The 16,514-nt window shown below is 35.1% G+C and overlaps 1 protein-coding gene across 1 annotated transcript in view; it reads left to right on the forward strand.

Moving 5' to 3' along the window:
• Positions 1-16,514, forward strand: part of MYO16 (myosin XVI) — a 313,979-nt gene that overhangs the window by 250,029 nt on the left and 47,436 nt on the right. Inside the window, exons 28-30 of the mRNA XM_026845772.1 lie at positions 8,924-9,020; positions 13,979-14,225; positions 16,079-16,386. Coding sequence (XP_026701573.1) covers positions 8,924-9,020; positions 13,979-14,225; positions 16,079-16,386 — 652 coding nt within the window. The remainder of the gene's footprint in view (positions 1-8,923; positions 9,021-13,978; positions 14,226-16,078; positions 16,387-16,514) is intronic.

The following is a 16,514-nucleotide window of genomic DNA, read 5'->3' on the forward strand; positions in this document are numbered from 1 at the left end:
AAAGGGAATTAGGAACCCAGAATAATGTCAACTAGCAAAGTCAGAGGAAAGGAGTCATCTGTAGTACATCGCTAAAAATCATCCAAGAAGTAGGGGGTTACACATATAACCAGTTTATTCAGCCACTGTTGCCAGCAGTAACTACTTCAAATGAATCACTGCTGGAACTGAAAATCTATTTGATGCAGGGGTTCATGAATAAGTCAAAAAATGTCTTCCCCAACACTGTTACCTTCACTTCCCTGAAAAGCTGTTGCACATTCAGATAGAAAAATTGACCAAAAAAAAAAAAATAAAAAGATAGCTAAAATACCCTCATCAAATATGGTGAAGTGTAGGGGAAAGCAACACACATCTGAAATCAACCTCCTGCTTATATGTCATCATCAGAGGATGAGGTTGCCAATAAACTCCCCAGCAGAGGGGGAAAAACAGAGATCTGGACTTTATAGCTGAGTGAATCTAGATGATACTTTATTTAACTTCCTTCTGATAATGTACCTCACCATACCATTTTGTGAAAGATGATATTAACTTGGAAGAGGGGAAGGTAAATCTGTGTTCTGAAGTGAGAGCCCAAAACCGATTAAAGGAAATGGTTTCTTTGTATTTATTTGCTGCTTGACAGGAGAGAAAATTTATCTTTTCTTTCTCATGTAAGTTGTGTTTGCAGAGTGTTTTATTAACCAACAAAACAACAAACCCAGAGTCTACTCACAGAACACGTTCTTTCTCCTCTTGTAAATACTGCAGTCTGTTTAAAAATGGAGGAGAAGTGCAGAAGATCCAATACCAGAATTCAATTTTGGTTTATTTTCTACTGTTCAGTAGAGCATAAGAGCAGACACTATCAGCCAGCCAACGCCTGGTGCTTGATTCAGCAGCTTCTGTGTTAGAAGAAAGTATTTATTAGGGAAGTGTTGATAGGTTTATGAAATGTTGCTGTTACTTGGGTAAGCTGAGCTGGAGATAACTAAACTAGGACAATAAAACAGCTGTTTCATTGAAGCTGGCATACCATGCAGTTTCAGTCATGCACTTAGCTTAACTACTGGAATTATAGAAGTGCAGAGCTGCTAATGAAAGGCAGTTTTTGCGTTCTTGACTCTGTGCACAGCCTAGATAAGGTGTTCTTTCACCTTAAATGTATACTTGATCATGACAAGCTTAGCTACTTGCTGTGACTTATAAGCACACCCAGTGTAAGAGAAACTCAGAGTTCTAAATCAAAACAAACCATTCTTACTCCAGACAGAGTGAAAGTAATAGACTTGTTTAACCCCTGGAGAAGTCAGTGAGAGTTTTGCTATTAATGTTAGAAGGAGCAAGATGATACGTAGTAACTTTAGAGTTAAATTGAGTGGAAGTACTGGCTGCATGTAAAGCAGAAGAATCTCCTGCCCTCCAGAACATCTGAAGGCCTTTACATTAGGAAACCCACATTTTCAGTGCTGTGTTTATTTATTGTCATGAAGTGATGTATTAGCTAAGCAAAGCCTACAATCCTAGCAGCATGACTAGATTACAAACATCGTGCTTTGGGAGAAGTACAGGACACAAACAGTCCTTGTCTTTTTTTAGCTGAAAAGAAAGTTTTCATTTGTTTGGATTATCATTCCTCACACTGTTAAGCTTGCAAATATAAATTCAATAAAGGAGAGTTCACTCATAGCTTACTGAGCGTTCTCATTGAAACCTGGAACTTTACATTTTGTTTAGCTAAGGTCAGCGGTCTGCAATTAACCCTTCTCAGTTACTTCAGATGGAGCTTGCTGAAATGCAAACAAATTGTATCACATCGGAAGTAAAACAAAACATCAATTTGATTTGGTCTTGCTATACAACTGTTAAATACAAGCACTGCTAAGGCCAGACTTCACTAAAAGTGAATCTTGACTGCTAGAAATGCGTGTCTGGTTAAAAGATAGCAACTCTTAAAAATGTCTAATAAAAGCTTTATCTTAGTTTATCTTTCCAATTTTTAGCTTGCTGCTTCTAATCCACAATGTTTCCTTCTTATCAGTAGCCTTGAATTCTGAACACAAGAAATCATTCATTTTGGAAATAGTAAGACAAGTCTTAAGGTTGAATGCAGTGATCCAAAGAGTCATCAGGTATGAAGTAAGCAGTACAGGGAAGTCAGTCAGAATGTTTTTATGAAGCTCCAAGTCAGCATCAGGTAGTTTCCTGAAACAGATATTGTGTTAGTGCCAGTTCACATTTTTACAACTACAGACACCGCTAAAGTTGTTTCAGGAGCCTGCAGTGTTTCTGGAGAAATGGTCTGTGCCAGTGTGGAGCTGTATTATTAAACTTCCATTCAAAAAAGATATTAAAGCAGAGAATAAGCCCTCAATAAAGAGAAATCCTAGAAGCCCATCTAAAGATTTTAAATTCTTTTAGTGCTTCTAGAACTGCAGAAGAAAAATGAAGTCTCATCCAGAGTTCTTACCAGTCATAAAGAGAACCATATTTCATTATTGATCTCCAGGTGTTTCATTTATTGGATTTGATACAACTGTCTTTAAGTATTTTTTTATTTCATTATATTAATAAACAGTATTATCATACCACAGTCCTTTTTGGGAAAAGTATATTTATGATTAAATGGAAGAGTACAGTACTAAAGTGGCATATGATTATACCAGAGAAATGAGCCAAAGTATATGAAATCATACATATGTAAATTGTATGCTTAGTTCAGAGAGACTTTTAGGTTATTTTTTAAACAGAAATGTTTATTTTGGCTTCAAATGAAAGTGGTCACACTATATTGAAATATGAATTGCTTTGTACATTACATGATAAAATGAGAGTACTTTGCAAACAGCATAATATGTAATGAATTCTTAACTCTTTTTTTCCCTCAAGTAGGAAAAATTTGAGTGCTCATAAATTGTATGCCAGTTTATTCATTTGTCATTTAGTAATTTTAACTGTGCTGGAAGTCAATTTCCTTTTTATTTTGAATATCTTATTTTAGAAGTCAATTTTATTTTAGGCACTTTTAAAATTAAATAAATTATGAAGATCACATTTAAAGAAAAAAAAAATCCCAGAAGGAGTTTCCAGACTAACAGTAAATGATTAAAACACCAGTGTCTGTATTTCCCTCATAGTTTGAATGATGTCAGCAAAATTACATTGTCCTATTCTACCTTTGTCCCATTGTATCATCCCATTATATTTTGGAAAGAATTTGCTGGTAGCAGAAATTACCACATAGTGAGTCTGGACCTCACCAGTACTACCAAAAAGGCTGGCCTGGGCCAGCTACCACCTGCAACTTTTCTCAGCATCTATTTTGTGCCACACAATACAAGTTCACCCTATCCCCTTGGCCAGAGAATAGGATGGATCACTTTGACCTCAGAATGCTCACGAGCTCTCAGTCTTTCAACACAGAGCTCTATTTTTGTTCATATTTCTATCTTTTTTTCCTTCTAGAACATATTCCTCCCTCTCTCTGTCTGCCTTTCAGGGTTTGCTTATGATTACTAGTCTTGCAAACTCTTTCTCTTCTTTCTGGTATCTTTTGCATCCAGATCTCTCAAACCTGGATTCCATCTCTCTCTTCCGCCACTCCCACCCTTGTATCTCTATTTACACTTTTTTCCTCTTTTCTTTTCTTTTCTTTTCTTTTCTTTTCTTTTCTTTTCTTTTCTTTTCTTTTCTTTTCTTTTCTTTTCTTTTCTTTTTTTCTTTTCTTTTCTTTTCTTTTCTTTTCTTTTCTTTTCTTTTCTTTTCTTTTCTTTTCTTTTCTTTTCTTTTCTTTTCTTTTCTTTTCCTCTTCTAGATATTTTGCTTCATATTTGGTCCTGTGTTCATCCCTTATTTGTCTGGGTTTATTTTTCCATCCTTTTACCTCAGAGTTTACTTTCTCTGCCATTGCTGTACCTGTTGCCTCTATTTCTCAGTTCACACAGAGACACTTTCATATTGTTTCTTTTGGTGCTATGTCTATTTCTAGAATTTTGAAAGACTAGAATGATAGGTCCAGTAAGTACAGAGATCCCATGAGATAAAACTAGGGTAGGGTTTCCTCCACTGATTATTTCTTACATGCATCTTCTATTTTCCAATCACTTCCTTTTCTGTAAGGCAGTCCTTTTTGTTACCTCACAAGTGCAAAGAGCTCTGAGGTTTATACAGTTTTTGGAAAAGGAATGACCATTTTTCTGACCTTTCCCAGAGAGCTGAATGACAGTTTTTCTCCCTAAAGTCCAACTCCTGACAAGCGCTTACATAAATACTTAATGTCACTTGTGTGAATACTGGACTATTCACATACTTAATATTAAGGCCATATATAATCTATGCTAAAGTGTAGGTTTATTCAGTATCTAAACATCGTGCAAGGTCACTAGTTTGCCAAAGACAAAGGAGGGCTCTCAAAAATGTGTGAAAAAAAGCTAACAAACAAAGTAGAGAGAGTAAGCCTTTAAAAATAACATTTCAGTCCTTGTAAAAGATCAGTACCCTGTAAATGTGTTTGTCATTATAATATTTTTGCAGACATGTACACTGCAAAAAGACACATTTTACAATAGTTTTAAGCCTTTTTTCTACATTTCATTAATGCACTGTGAAAATGTGTGTCATTGTGTAAAATATCATTAGATTATAGTTCTCTGTCTTTTGTAGGTAGCTATTTTGAAAGTACTGCCAGAAACACACAGCACTCCCACAAATTGCCTTTTTTAAACTAAAGAACAGCTTTACAGATTCCCTTGACACCTATTAAGTATGAGCTAATACTGCCTCCATGCCACCTACACACCATCTCAGCATCCATTCCATAGTTTTGAATGTCTGTACTTCTACATCCTACACCTTTTCTGTAAAAAAAAAAAAAAAAAAAAAAAAAAAAAAAAAGGAGGCCTGTAGCAGTAATTGAAGCTTTGGTAGTCATCAATGACAATTTTACTTAATCTTTAAAAAATGTGTCATTTTGAAAAATAACATTTAAAACCCTAATGCTTTTCTAATTAAAATAACTATGACTGTAATTCACAGATGGTTTACTTTTACAGGAGTCTGAATGACATTAAAATTTCAGACTCAGATGATAGCACTTTGTAGTCCAGAAAGTATTGAAAAGTGGGTGCTTCAGTGGAAGAACATTTTAACCTTTTTTTTCCCTTGGCAAGCAGGAAACGTTTTGTGATTAGAGAAAAGACCAGAATAAAGACACGTGGCAGCCTCAAAAACTATTTTGATATCTGGCATATGGAATTCCAACATTTTTCAGCATTATTGCTTTCACTGAACACCAAAACTGTGCAGAGAGCAGTGACACGAACATGTTCTCAGTTAGCTTTAGAGGGTATCAGATTTAGTTCAAAGATGAGCAACACAGATCTCCAGCCATACTAACATAATCAAATGTGTTATAGCATTTTCTTCCATACATGCTTCTGTCTAGAGCTCTGTTCTCAATAGACCTGGCATATGATGTAAAATCTATAAATAGCTTTTATCCAAATGTAAAAATGAGTATGTATTGACATTTCGTATTTCTTCATTCACTTAAAAATTGTAGCGGGCTTCTACTAATGAAGTTCACAGCATAAGTGATGCCACAATAACTCCATTTATATTGTTTCTAGGGTGTCGGATGGGAGAAAAGAGCACTAATACTTTGCATGTCCCCTTGCTAGCTTTTCACAAAGCTACAATGCCAGACATTTATAGCTAAACTGACCGTAAGATTGAGCAATTGTCTTGACTGTGATTTTGTGACTTCACTCTGCAAAATAAATTGCAACTCAATGTTTAGTTAAGTTATACATTTGAAATATAGCCCAGGTGTGACCAGTGTGTAATTATGAAACTAATCAAGAACATGGTTGTTAATTTTGCCGTGGGCATTGCTAGTAATCAGGGCTTTTTTAAGCTATTAAAACATAACTTTTCATCCCTTTTCTACTGTCAGAGACATAATGTTGCTCTAGCACAGAGGAATATTTTAGAGACATCCAGTGAGGAAGTAAGGGAAGAAACATGCATTTTGAGGAATGGAGGGAAAGAGAGAGAAATTGGGAAAAAGGTGAATGATTTGACATAGGCCTGAGACAGAGAGGGAAAAAAAGTCTGCAATGTGATACAGAGGGTTTGTGGTAAGGAACAGTGGAGCATAAAGAGAAAATGTAATCAGAGTAGAATAATATGATTTTATTAAGTATTTGTATCCAGGCTTTGGTTGTCTGAGAGCTACTCAGATACAAATGATAATTATAATAACTACATGATAATTTAATTACAGTTAACCATATGAATAATAATTCAGTAATTCTCATAGAAGAATTCTGGATTTAAGGTGGTGTGAACAAGAAGATGGAGGGTTTAGTAGCCAAAGCTAGTAATAAGGGAAGTTCAATATGTGTTTTGACAAGATGGATGGAAAAAAATAGTTGTTTGATGAGCAGTTATTACAGAATTTGCAGGGTTTAGTGACAGCATCGATGTAGTGGGAGGAGTCAAGGTGGAGTTCTGGCGTCCTGGAAGAAAGTTGAAGGGACAAAAATAGAATACTTGTTGGGAAGAGAGGAGAAAATTGACATGGTTTTCTGGGATGCTTGTTCATGATACAGAATTAGATGTCTAAAAGAAAAGCAAATTTAAACTGAAGAAATTGATTGACCTGTTTCTCTTAGAACTTTTTGATGAAATAAGAAAGAAAAAACATGGGGACAAAAAGGAAGATTGCTAAGGAAATTTAGCAAGCCCTGGGAAAGAAGCAGATTCCAGAAGAGAAAATGGATGAATAAGGAAGTCAGACTGCTAAGACAACCAGGCAATGAGACAATTTTGAAAGCACAGAAAGAAAAGTGAAAAATTTTGTTGTATGTCACCGGTCAAGAAAGCGAGGATGAGAGTATGTCTCTAAGAGCAGAGTATGAGAGCATAATGAAATCTCAGTGAGATTGCCTCAGATGAACATGAAGTTGAAAATTGGAAGGCATCACTCAAGATAATCTATTAAGTAAATATAAACACATCATTTTACCAGGGTAGCTACCATTGTAGAAACAGGATCTAGGAAAAGGTAATGTTCTGGAATAATAATTCAAATTTGTAAGCAGAAGGATTATTCCAGAACAGATGGTCTGAATAGAGGAGCTACTCTGGAATAGCTAAGTTAAACTAGTATTTCTGTAGCTGCACATTTTTCTAAAATAGCTGTTCCAGATATTTTCCACCATGAAAAGAAAGCCTATTCCCTATTTATGAGTTTCTACAATGGCAAGACAAGTAAAATGTGTTTTTTATCACCTTGCCTTCACACACTTTGCAATAACACAAAAAAGCCTATTTTATTGTGAAAAGAGATAGTAACAGAAAAAAATTTTAGAAAGCATTCTAATTTTGCCATTTGAGTACATCTGATTTTAACTAAAAGACTAACAGTTGCACCATCATTGTCTGTCAGCTCAAACTTCAGAATTAGAAACTTTTTAAAACATTTGATTCAAAATAGTATTTCTCTAGAGAGAAGGGAAGCCAAAGGACAAAAATGTGTCCCAGTCATTTCTGAATTTTGTCAATGGAGTTTAGACATGATATATATGTCCTGACGCTTTTTGTAGTTCATCACTACCAGTGATGTACATCTGACAGTAGTGTTTGGATTAAAAACAATTAGTTGAAAAATTGTGCAAATTTCCTTGCCGATACCTGTCTCTCAGATCTATACTGCAAAATACAACATTGGAGCAGGATGGTGCAATGAGAATGAGCTTGCAAGCTGCAGACAAACAAGAGTTAGAATTAATTTCTGCAATTTCAGCCAGACTTGGATTAATTAATCAGTATGCCTATTAGCCATAGAAAATTAGTAGCTAGACAGAAGCTATAATCTTCCCTGGGTAGCACAGTTCTCTGATACTGGTCCTTTTATTTCTAAGAAGTGAAGGAAAGTTTCTTCTATAGAATTCCTGAGAAGAGAATGGTATAATAAAAGCCATTATTTATCCATTTTTTTTAGTTACTTACTGGTTTCAGAGTAGTGAGGTTGTGTGTGGTCTGGTTTTTTTTGAGGCTATTAGAAAGGAATGCTTTTGAAGATTATACAGAAAAGAATTTTTAAGGATTGTTTAAGCATGTTCAGAAGGTATCAAAAGGAAGGTGTTTTCTTTTGGTCTAGCTAGCTAAATTTTTCTGTAAAGGGGGAAGAGCATCTAGTGATTGTTAAGACCCTCAAGAACAAGATGAGTTAAACCAAGCAACTAGTCAGCACCAGAATAAGCTCATACACTCAGTCAATACTTAGATTATTTTTCACAAATTAGTTGCTCCATCTCTGACTTCTTAGACTTGATTCTAAAAGGTGAGCTGCAGCACAACTTCAACATGCAACACTGGGAACTAGGATTCATAATTTTACTGGACATTAGGAATCATCACTCATAATGGCATTGAGTTTCTCCCATCCTCCAACTTGGGCTAAATTCTTCCTGTTCCACAGATGGCAGCTATCAGTTACCATTTTCTGCTCCACGGGTTTATGGCTTGTCACCTTTCTCCTTGCCCACAGACCACTGTTTTATTAAAGCCAAACCTTATTTTCTGTTATGTTGCCTAACACTGTTATGTTGTCTAACACATTTGTGTACTTACATGCAGAGTGTGCTTTTTTTTTTTCCAACCTGTATTTAACCTGAAGATTGTAGTGTTTGTTCTGAACGGTTTTGGAACTGAAGGTGGACTGTGAGTCTGACAGCATGCTCATCCTTTCCAAATACATATTTTATTCAACCAAGTGATACTACGTCTCTGTACAAGTATTCGCATTGTACTGTTCTCAAATTGCAGAACTCATCTCAACCCTTAGCTGGATTGTATACGTACTATCATTATTTGCCTGTCATCATTCTGGCCTTTTCTGTTGATTGTGAAGGTTTCCCTGCTGTTTTTATTCTAGATAGGAGTCCGAAAAGTGTTTCTTAAGTACTGGCAAGCTGACCATCTCAACGATTTGTGCCTTCAGCTTCAGAAGAAAATTATAACCTGCCAAAAAGGTAACAATTACAGAACAAGTATTCCTGAGCTGATGCTTTGTACACCAAGCAGAATATTGCATAACAAAAAAAAAAAATCTCCTTCCTGAATATTTTTTTTTAATACTTTACCCTACATACATATCTCCAGCTGACTCCTTATACAGATTTTTTTTGAGATTATATTAACATTGGTGATGCTTGTGCTTTCTGTCTGTCAAACATAATTTTATGAAAAACTGTTAACTGTAATTAAAACTTAGGGAATCTTGAATATTTCCTTTTTAAAATATGTTCAGTGATTTTTCAAGGCATTAATATCACCTTTAACTTCTTGCAACTCAAATAGGGTTACAATGATACAAAATTGCAATGTGTTCAAGTATATCAACAGTGAATACAAAGCTAATAATGTGTTTAGTTATGTTTATTTTTCCCCTTTTCTTACAGATTTCAGATTTGACTGCTAGTGTTTTATGTTTAGGCATTTTTTCCCCCTTTTATGCCTGCATTTTTACTAAGGTCACACTGACATTTTTTGGCACATGTTAAAAAGGAGTTATTGTGCACTGCCTCCTGATTTCCTGTTACTTCTGTTCCATTTCCTATCAAAATCTAAAATAACTGCTGAAAATGTGAATATTACTTTGTTTGAAGAAGCATCCTTCACACAATGTATTACTTATCTAATTGGCTGATGTCTGCAACAATTCCCATTATCACCTTTTTAAAAGGAAATTAAAAAGACAAATACCTTTGAGTTTTTTTAGTCAGATTCATAATACTGCAGAGTTATGAATATATAAACCCCTTTCATTTTAACTATTTGTTCTTCACTGTGAGAATATAGTGAAAAAGAGGAAACCAAGAGAAAACCTGAAGTGAAATCAAAATAATAGCAGTTCAGGAACGAATGTGGAGAGTGACAGTTAACACAGGTCACAGTTCTGCTGGATGTATAACCTGGGCCTGATTTTTAATGCAAATCACCCTGTTGTATTCACACATTTAGAAAAGCAATAGTGATTTATCCTCTTTCTGTTCTCATGCTGACGTATCAAAGAAAGGAAATATTTACCTTTCAGAGTCCAATTTGGAAACGGAGTGCTTTAATATAACCCTACACCAAAATTTAAAACATCCTCAGATATGTCCATGTTTTGCAGAACAGATGACTGCCAAACCTTGCCTGAAGAATGAAGATAATAGGTCTTCCTGGATCCTACAAAAATATGTCTGTTGTTTTTGCTTCTAGCCCTCCTTAATTAAGCTAACTTGAAAAGTCATTTTCACCAAAACTATGTGTTCAAAGCTTTTTTCAAAGCTGTGTCTCATCTTCATGTTTTTAATGGTCTAGGAAACCTGAGAAAATCAGGAACTTGCATAAGAGTAGCTAGACATCCCTTTCATAATGTTAGCTCATGAAATAAGCTGCCCTTTGCAAAGAGGTACAATTGTAAACTTTCAGATTTAGCATGCCAAAGAGCTCTGGCAGGTTTGAAATGGGATAGGGTACCTGCACATTGTTCTTATGTAATCCTAAAATTGTGATCCATAGACTTTACACTGGGATGGTGATGCTTACTGAGTAATGGTATCAATCCTGCTGCATATCCACATTTCTCTCCCCTCATCCTTTGCATCCCAAGGACTTTGGAAGATAAATGTCTCTTGATAGCATATTAACTAATAGCCAAACTAGTCAATAATTTCTGTATCAGGCTTAAAATGTAATATCATATACCCATATAAGGACTTAACTCAAAGGAAAAACAGGTCTTACACAAAATTCTTATCAAATGTTTTTACTTCAGTCTTACTAGCAATCCTTTCATTATTCCCATAAATTTGAGGAAAAACAAAACAAAGCAAACCACATAAGTCTTTTTCTGTTATCCTGAAAGTTAATTTACACAGGCAAAAAAAAAAAAAAAAAAAAAAAAAAAGGGGGGTTAAACTAAAGTTAAAGCATGTATAGAAACACTTCCTATGTGAAAATGGATCTGTGAGTTTAGTGACTGTCATATTTTTTCCACGGGTAATGAGACCTTATTGGTCTCATATAGGAAATTTTGACTTTACTGCATCACTCTGAAAATTTTTTGTACCTGTAGGAAAGTCCATCATGCTGAAGCTCTTCCATCACAGTTCATGTAGGTTAGGAATTAACTTTAATACATTGTATACACAGTAGTTTATGCATTTCTCACATAGCTTAGATCCATGGTCTACTTTAATTTTGATTATTCTGATCCTTATCCTTAGATGAACTGTAAAGAAGTAGGTATTTTTCAGCCTTCTGGGTGCTAACCTCAATTATTTTAATTTGCATAAGTGAGAATTATTTTAGATTACATAAATGAGGATCAAGTTCAGAAGACAGTCAGTACTCATACAGTAGTTGATGATGCTGAACAGTAAAGGTCTAGGAGATCACAGTTTCATTTCACAGCAGTTTTTGAGGTTGTGAAATTGCGGGTTTGTTCTGTGTTGAACTGAAGACAAAATCTTTCAAATGTTCTCACAGAGAAAGAAATGTGGTGAAATGTCCATCTTCTAATGAAAACCTGGGTTACTCTGTTTATGAAAAAGTGTGCAAAAGAAAAGAGGGGTGTCTGTCTGACAACCCTTCCTGACAAAACTTTGTTGAATGATTCTTCATAACATCTCAATTTTGATGAAAGTTCGTAGTTCAGAGTAGCTGTACAGTAGCTAAATGCTACAGCTACCTGTACTGGATACTGTTTTACTGGATCATCCTAGCAGGTTACTCTGCATCGTTCATGACTGCTAACAATCCTACCAGAGGATTGACCTCTGTATTTCATTTTTCTAATCAGCCTTAGTGGTGTTACTGACCCTTTTTTCTTGGTTAAGGTAAAAGTACACATGTACACACACACACTTGTAAAAATGTTACTTTAAAAAACAGGCTTTTTTCCAAAGTCATCCAGAATTTGATGCTTAACCATTTGTCAAATACCATAACTGCTCTGCAGCAGATAAGTTTAAAGAAAATACTAGAAGTGAAGGAGCAATTTTTGATTATTAAGCTCTTTTTAATTTTTCATATTTGTGAGCAGTGAACTCTGATAATGTTGTATGCATGCGTTCGTTACCTTTCCAACCACAACATTATGGATTCAGACTCAATAACATGTATATCCAATGTGAATACTCTCATAAAACTGTCAACAAATAACTGTACTGTTAATTTCCTTTTCAACTAAATTGGGTAAGGGCATTAATGTTTCAAGGTTTAAAGAAGTCAGATTTTATAGAACATAACTAGAGGGATTGAAAATGGCATGGCTGTCTTCAATTATAAAAACTTAAACCTTCAAAGTTGTCCATTATAAATAATCTCAGAGTACCTGAACCTGAATGTTTCCAAATCCAATGAATAGGAGCAGTATTAGTATGTTAATGTTAACCTTTCTTCAATTTCATCAGCTGGGCACTGAGCATCTCTAAAAAAAAATCTCAGTTTAAATATCTAAACAAGGACATAGAAGGTGATAGAAAAATGCCCCATGTTGCCTTCTGGTTTAGCTGTTTATTTTATTCAATAACATTTTAGATTCACAGAAGACTAGTTGTATCTTTCTGTGTTTATGTTTTTCCTTTGGATTAATTCAGCTTGACTCTTTGTCATTTAATGTTGTTCTGCAGTGTTCCTAAGTCTGAAACTTAATTGCATTGTTAAAAAGGCCTAATGCATTTTAGCATTTTTAATCTTACAATCTTAATATTAACATTTTCAGTATTTTCCCCAAAACTCGAACAAACATCTTATACAGGCTGTTGCCTGCTGACTTCACATATGAAAAGCTTTCAGGTGACCAGAATGAGAGTAACTATAATAAGCAATGATGAAGGTTGATTTGGTTTTGGTACATGTAAGTTGATGTACTGAAAATCAAAATGTTTCAGGCAACGGGTGATTAATTCTAAAACCGGTTCTTCCCTGTGAGGTACACAACAGTGATTCTAGGTCCGGAAAGAATCAGGATCTTGTGGAACTCAAAAAAACCCACACACAAATAAAGCATCTTTAGGTAGCCTATTTCTTCCTTCAAAGCCAAAGCATACACTTGGAGAATGCTAATACAGCCTGTTGCAGGTGGAGTGATTGAATTGGTACCAAATTCATCATGGCCACTGAGGTCCCTGTGCCTTGTGTTTCTGATCAGCTGGGTACTTCTGAAAATTCAGGGGACTAGGTCGTATTTAGGTTGGGTAGAACGTGTTGTAATGAATGTACATACTGAGGAAAGTAGTGCAGAAAGCTATTACAGGAGATACATCAAAATCTTCTCCCAACATAAGGCTGACAGAGAGTGTGAAAAATAGGCCTAATAGATAATATAAAGCTGATGCAGTGCAGATGAAAATTTTAAACTGAAAAATGCACAACATGATATGATAAATTTACATTAGATTAATTGTTTTTGCTGAAAGGAAATGAACAAAAAAAGGTCTTCAAGTCAAACTAAGAACTTTTGTTTCGGTTATGATTTAAATTTTTTTTAGGTACACTGAAATATTTAAAGCTGGCCAGAGTCAAACAATAATTTAATTGGTACTGCACTGAATGCACAACCATTTATTCACGGTTTTATTTTGAAGCAAATGATCTTTTGACCTTTATAATGTAAATGCATGCTTTGACAATCTGTAGCATCTAAGTTTTCAGTTGTAATGTAATAAAAAATAATGTTCAGTGAAAGTAAATTTTTGAGTTGTGATAGCTCAAATTTATGAATTAATTTACTGTCAATTCTTTGTTTTAAGCACTGGCAGTAGAAAACAGAGAGTTCCATTTTAGTGTATTCTTTATATGCCAGCACATTTCTTTTGTTCTTTGTATAAGACATTGACTGAATTTGATTCGCTCATATTTACAGCTGAAGACACAGTAATCATCAATTAATTAGTTGTCTTTCATTACTCCATATTTTATCCTTCTGTTATGGTAGTTGTAAGAGGATTTCTAGCTCGCCAGCGCTTGCTACAGAAGATGAGCATCAAACAGCAAGAGGTCACCTCAATCAAAAGCTTCTTTCAGAACGCCGAGGATATGGGATTGAAAATATATGATGCCTTGGTCATTCAAAATGCTTCTGACATTGCTCGGGAAAATGACCGGCTCCGCAATGAGATGAATGCTGCTTATCACAGGGAAAAGTTAGAGGCTAGAAACAGACCTGAAGAAGGCCACAAAAGGTAAGATGAGAAAACATCTACTGTGAAGAAATAAAGTATTTCTTCAGTTTTAGTGATTTCCTTCTCTGCTTAGGAAGTCATAGAAATGACTGAGAAATTCCAAGAGGATTCTCAAGTATATGCTGAGCCTGAATCAGTGTTGCACCTTTTTTTTTTTTTTTTTTTTTTTTTAAGTCTAGAAACTTAAGGACAACCATAATATCCTATTTAGGGGACACTAAGCTTTATAGGAACTTATTCAAGTCTCTGAGGCACTTATTTTTTACATAAATATTTTTTTAATTCTACAACAAACAGATTATAATTGAACTTTCATCAAACCAAAAGAACAAAAGAAAAATTCCTCTAAGTTAAAATTCCAACGTTGGGAAATTTCCAAGATACTGGAAAGTAGCTAGGAAGGCATTAAAATACAATTAAGTCCAGGCTAAGAAATCCTGATTACTTATTGAACTAGGTAGATTGATTGTGAGGAGAATTTCTATAATTTAAAAATAGGCAAATATGGGATTTTTTTTTAACTCCTATCTGAGTTTTCAGGAATATTTATTTTACAAAACCAGCAAATGCTGGAGAGCCTTTCTCTAGGAACTGGGTCCTTGATCTCTTTTCTCTCAGACAGCTGAATGGGCAGAGGTAGCATTTGCAGTTAATAGGTATGTGTCTATAGCAGGAATGTGTCTATAACTTGCTGGACATATAAATGTTTATTTTTCCATAGGAACTTAATTTTCATCCAGAACAATTCCCTTTGCTTTCATTGCTTTTGTCAGTGACTTTTATTAAAGTGAAAATGGCAGTGCATCTGCTTAATTAGCTTCAAATATCCCAGTGATTACATATTGGAGGAAATGCCTTTGTAGGAAAGACTGTAATTAAACATTACAGTGAAAACAAATTATCCACTGAGCACCATGCTTTCATCTTTAGCTATTTCATTTACTACATGGGCAGCTGGCTATATCCTGTGCATGAATTCCAGCTCTGCTGGTGATTTGCCATGCAGAAATACATTTTAAAAAAAACAAATGCTCAGGGATTTGTTTGTAAAATGGAAGTATAGACATATTCTTTCTAACACGTTACCACTCTAAGTTAAAAGGTTTTCAGTGTTTTGATTTTTTCAGGGATAAAATGTTACAAGAATTTTTGTTAAAAATCAATTTGTTGGAAGCAGCTGATAAACGTCATTTCTCAATACACATTGTAATAGCAAAAAAAAAAAAAAAAAAAAAAGGAAAAAGTTGGAAGAAGTAAAACTCCAAAACTGCAATTTAAATAACTAAACATGATGTCATAATTAATATTATTAAAATTATAGCTAATAATTAAGCTTAAACAGGAAGATCCATAGATATCTGGGTGGAATTTTCAAGCAGCCAGTTGAAAAGGTCATCTAATATTTTAAAGATTTGCATTATCTAAATAGAATTTATAGTTGTCTTTTCAGAAAATAATGATAAAGGCTCAGCATTTGCTGCCTCAGTAACTTTCTATTAAATGGATTTCCCAGAAATTATCATTCAGATTGAAAACCCAGCTTTTGATTGTGTGTAACAATCAAAGTGTGAACAATTCATTCAGTGAATGTCTGATCAACAATATGAAACTGCTTAAGGAAGGCTGCATTTGTGTGAAAAAGGGCCGGTGTCCTGATTTATCATGAAACAGGAAATGGAAGAAAGCTAGCAGCTTGATCTGGATTTGTTTGTCGGAAGATTACTACACACATCCCCTCGACACAGCAGGGGAGTTGTGAGATTGTTTACCAAAAAGCTGTTGTTATGTTTGCATGAGCAGGTTCATTGTTATCGCCTGAATAATGCATCTGGGCCTCTTTTCTGTGTTTTCAGAGCTGAAGACAAGGGTGGGAAGGTCTCTGAGGACAGCTTTGCCGGCTGTCGAACGCCTAAGCACTTTCATTCCAGCTCTGTCCCTGTCCCCATGGCAGTGGATGGCTTGGTACATTCTGCGGCTGGGTCATCCATCAGATCTCCCTCCCTGCACTCTGTGTTCAGCATGGATGATAGCAATAGCCTGCCATCACCAAGGAAACAGCCTCCTCCCAAACCAAAGAGGGACCCCAACACACGACTGAGCGCTTCGTACGAGGCTGTTAGTGCTTGCTTGTCGGCAGCTTCTAAGGAAACCGCTAATGAAGGTTAGGCAGAAAGGGAGAAACGGTCTCAAATGTTACTCTACATTATTGATTTAATTTTTTCACTTTGATCCTTTTAAACACAGTCAAGCACCTTTGAAAAGTCCAGCTTTCCTGAAATATTTCAGTGG

Source organism: Athene cunicularia, assembly GCF_003259725.1.
Source record: "Athene cunicularia isolate RWA chromosome 1 unlocalized genomic scaffold, athCun1 chr1_part1, whole genome shotgun sequence".
NCBI classification, from domain to species: Eukaryota; Metazoa; Chordata; class Aves; order Strigiformes; family Strigidae; genus Athene; species Athene cunicularia.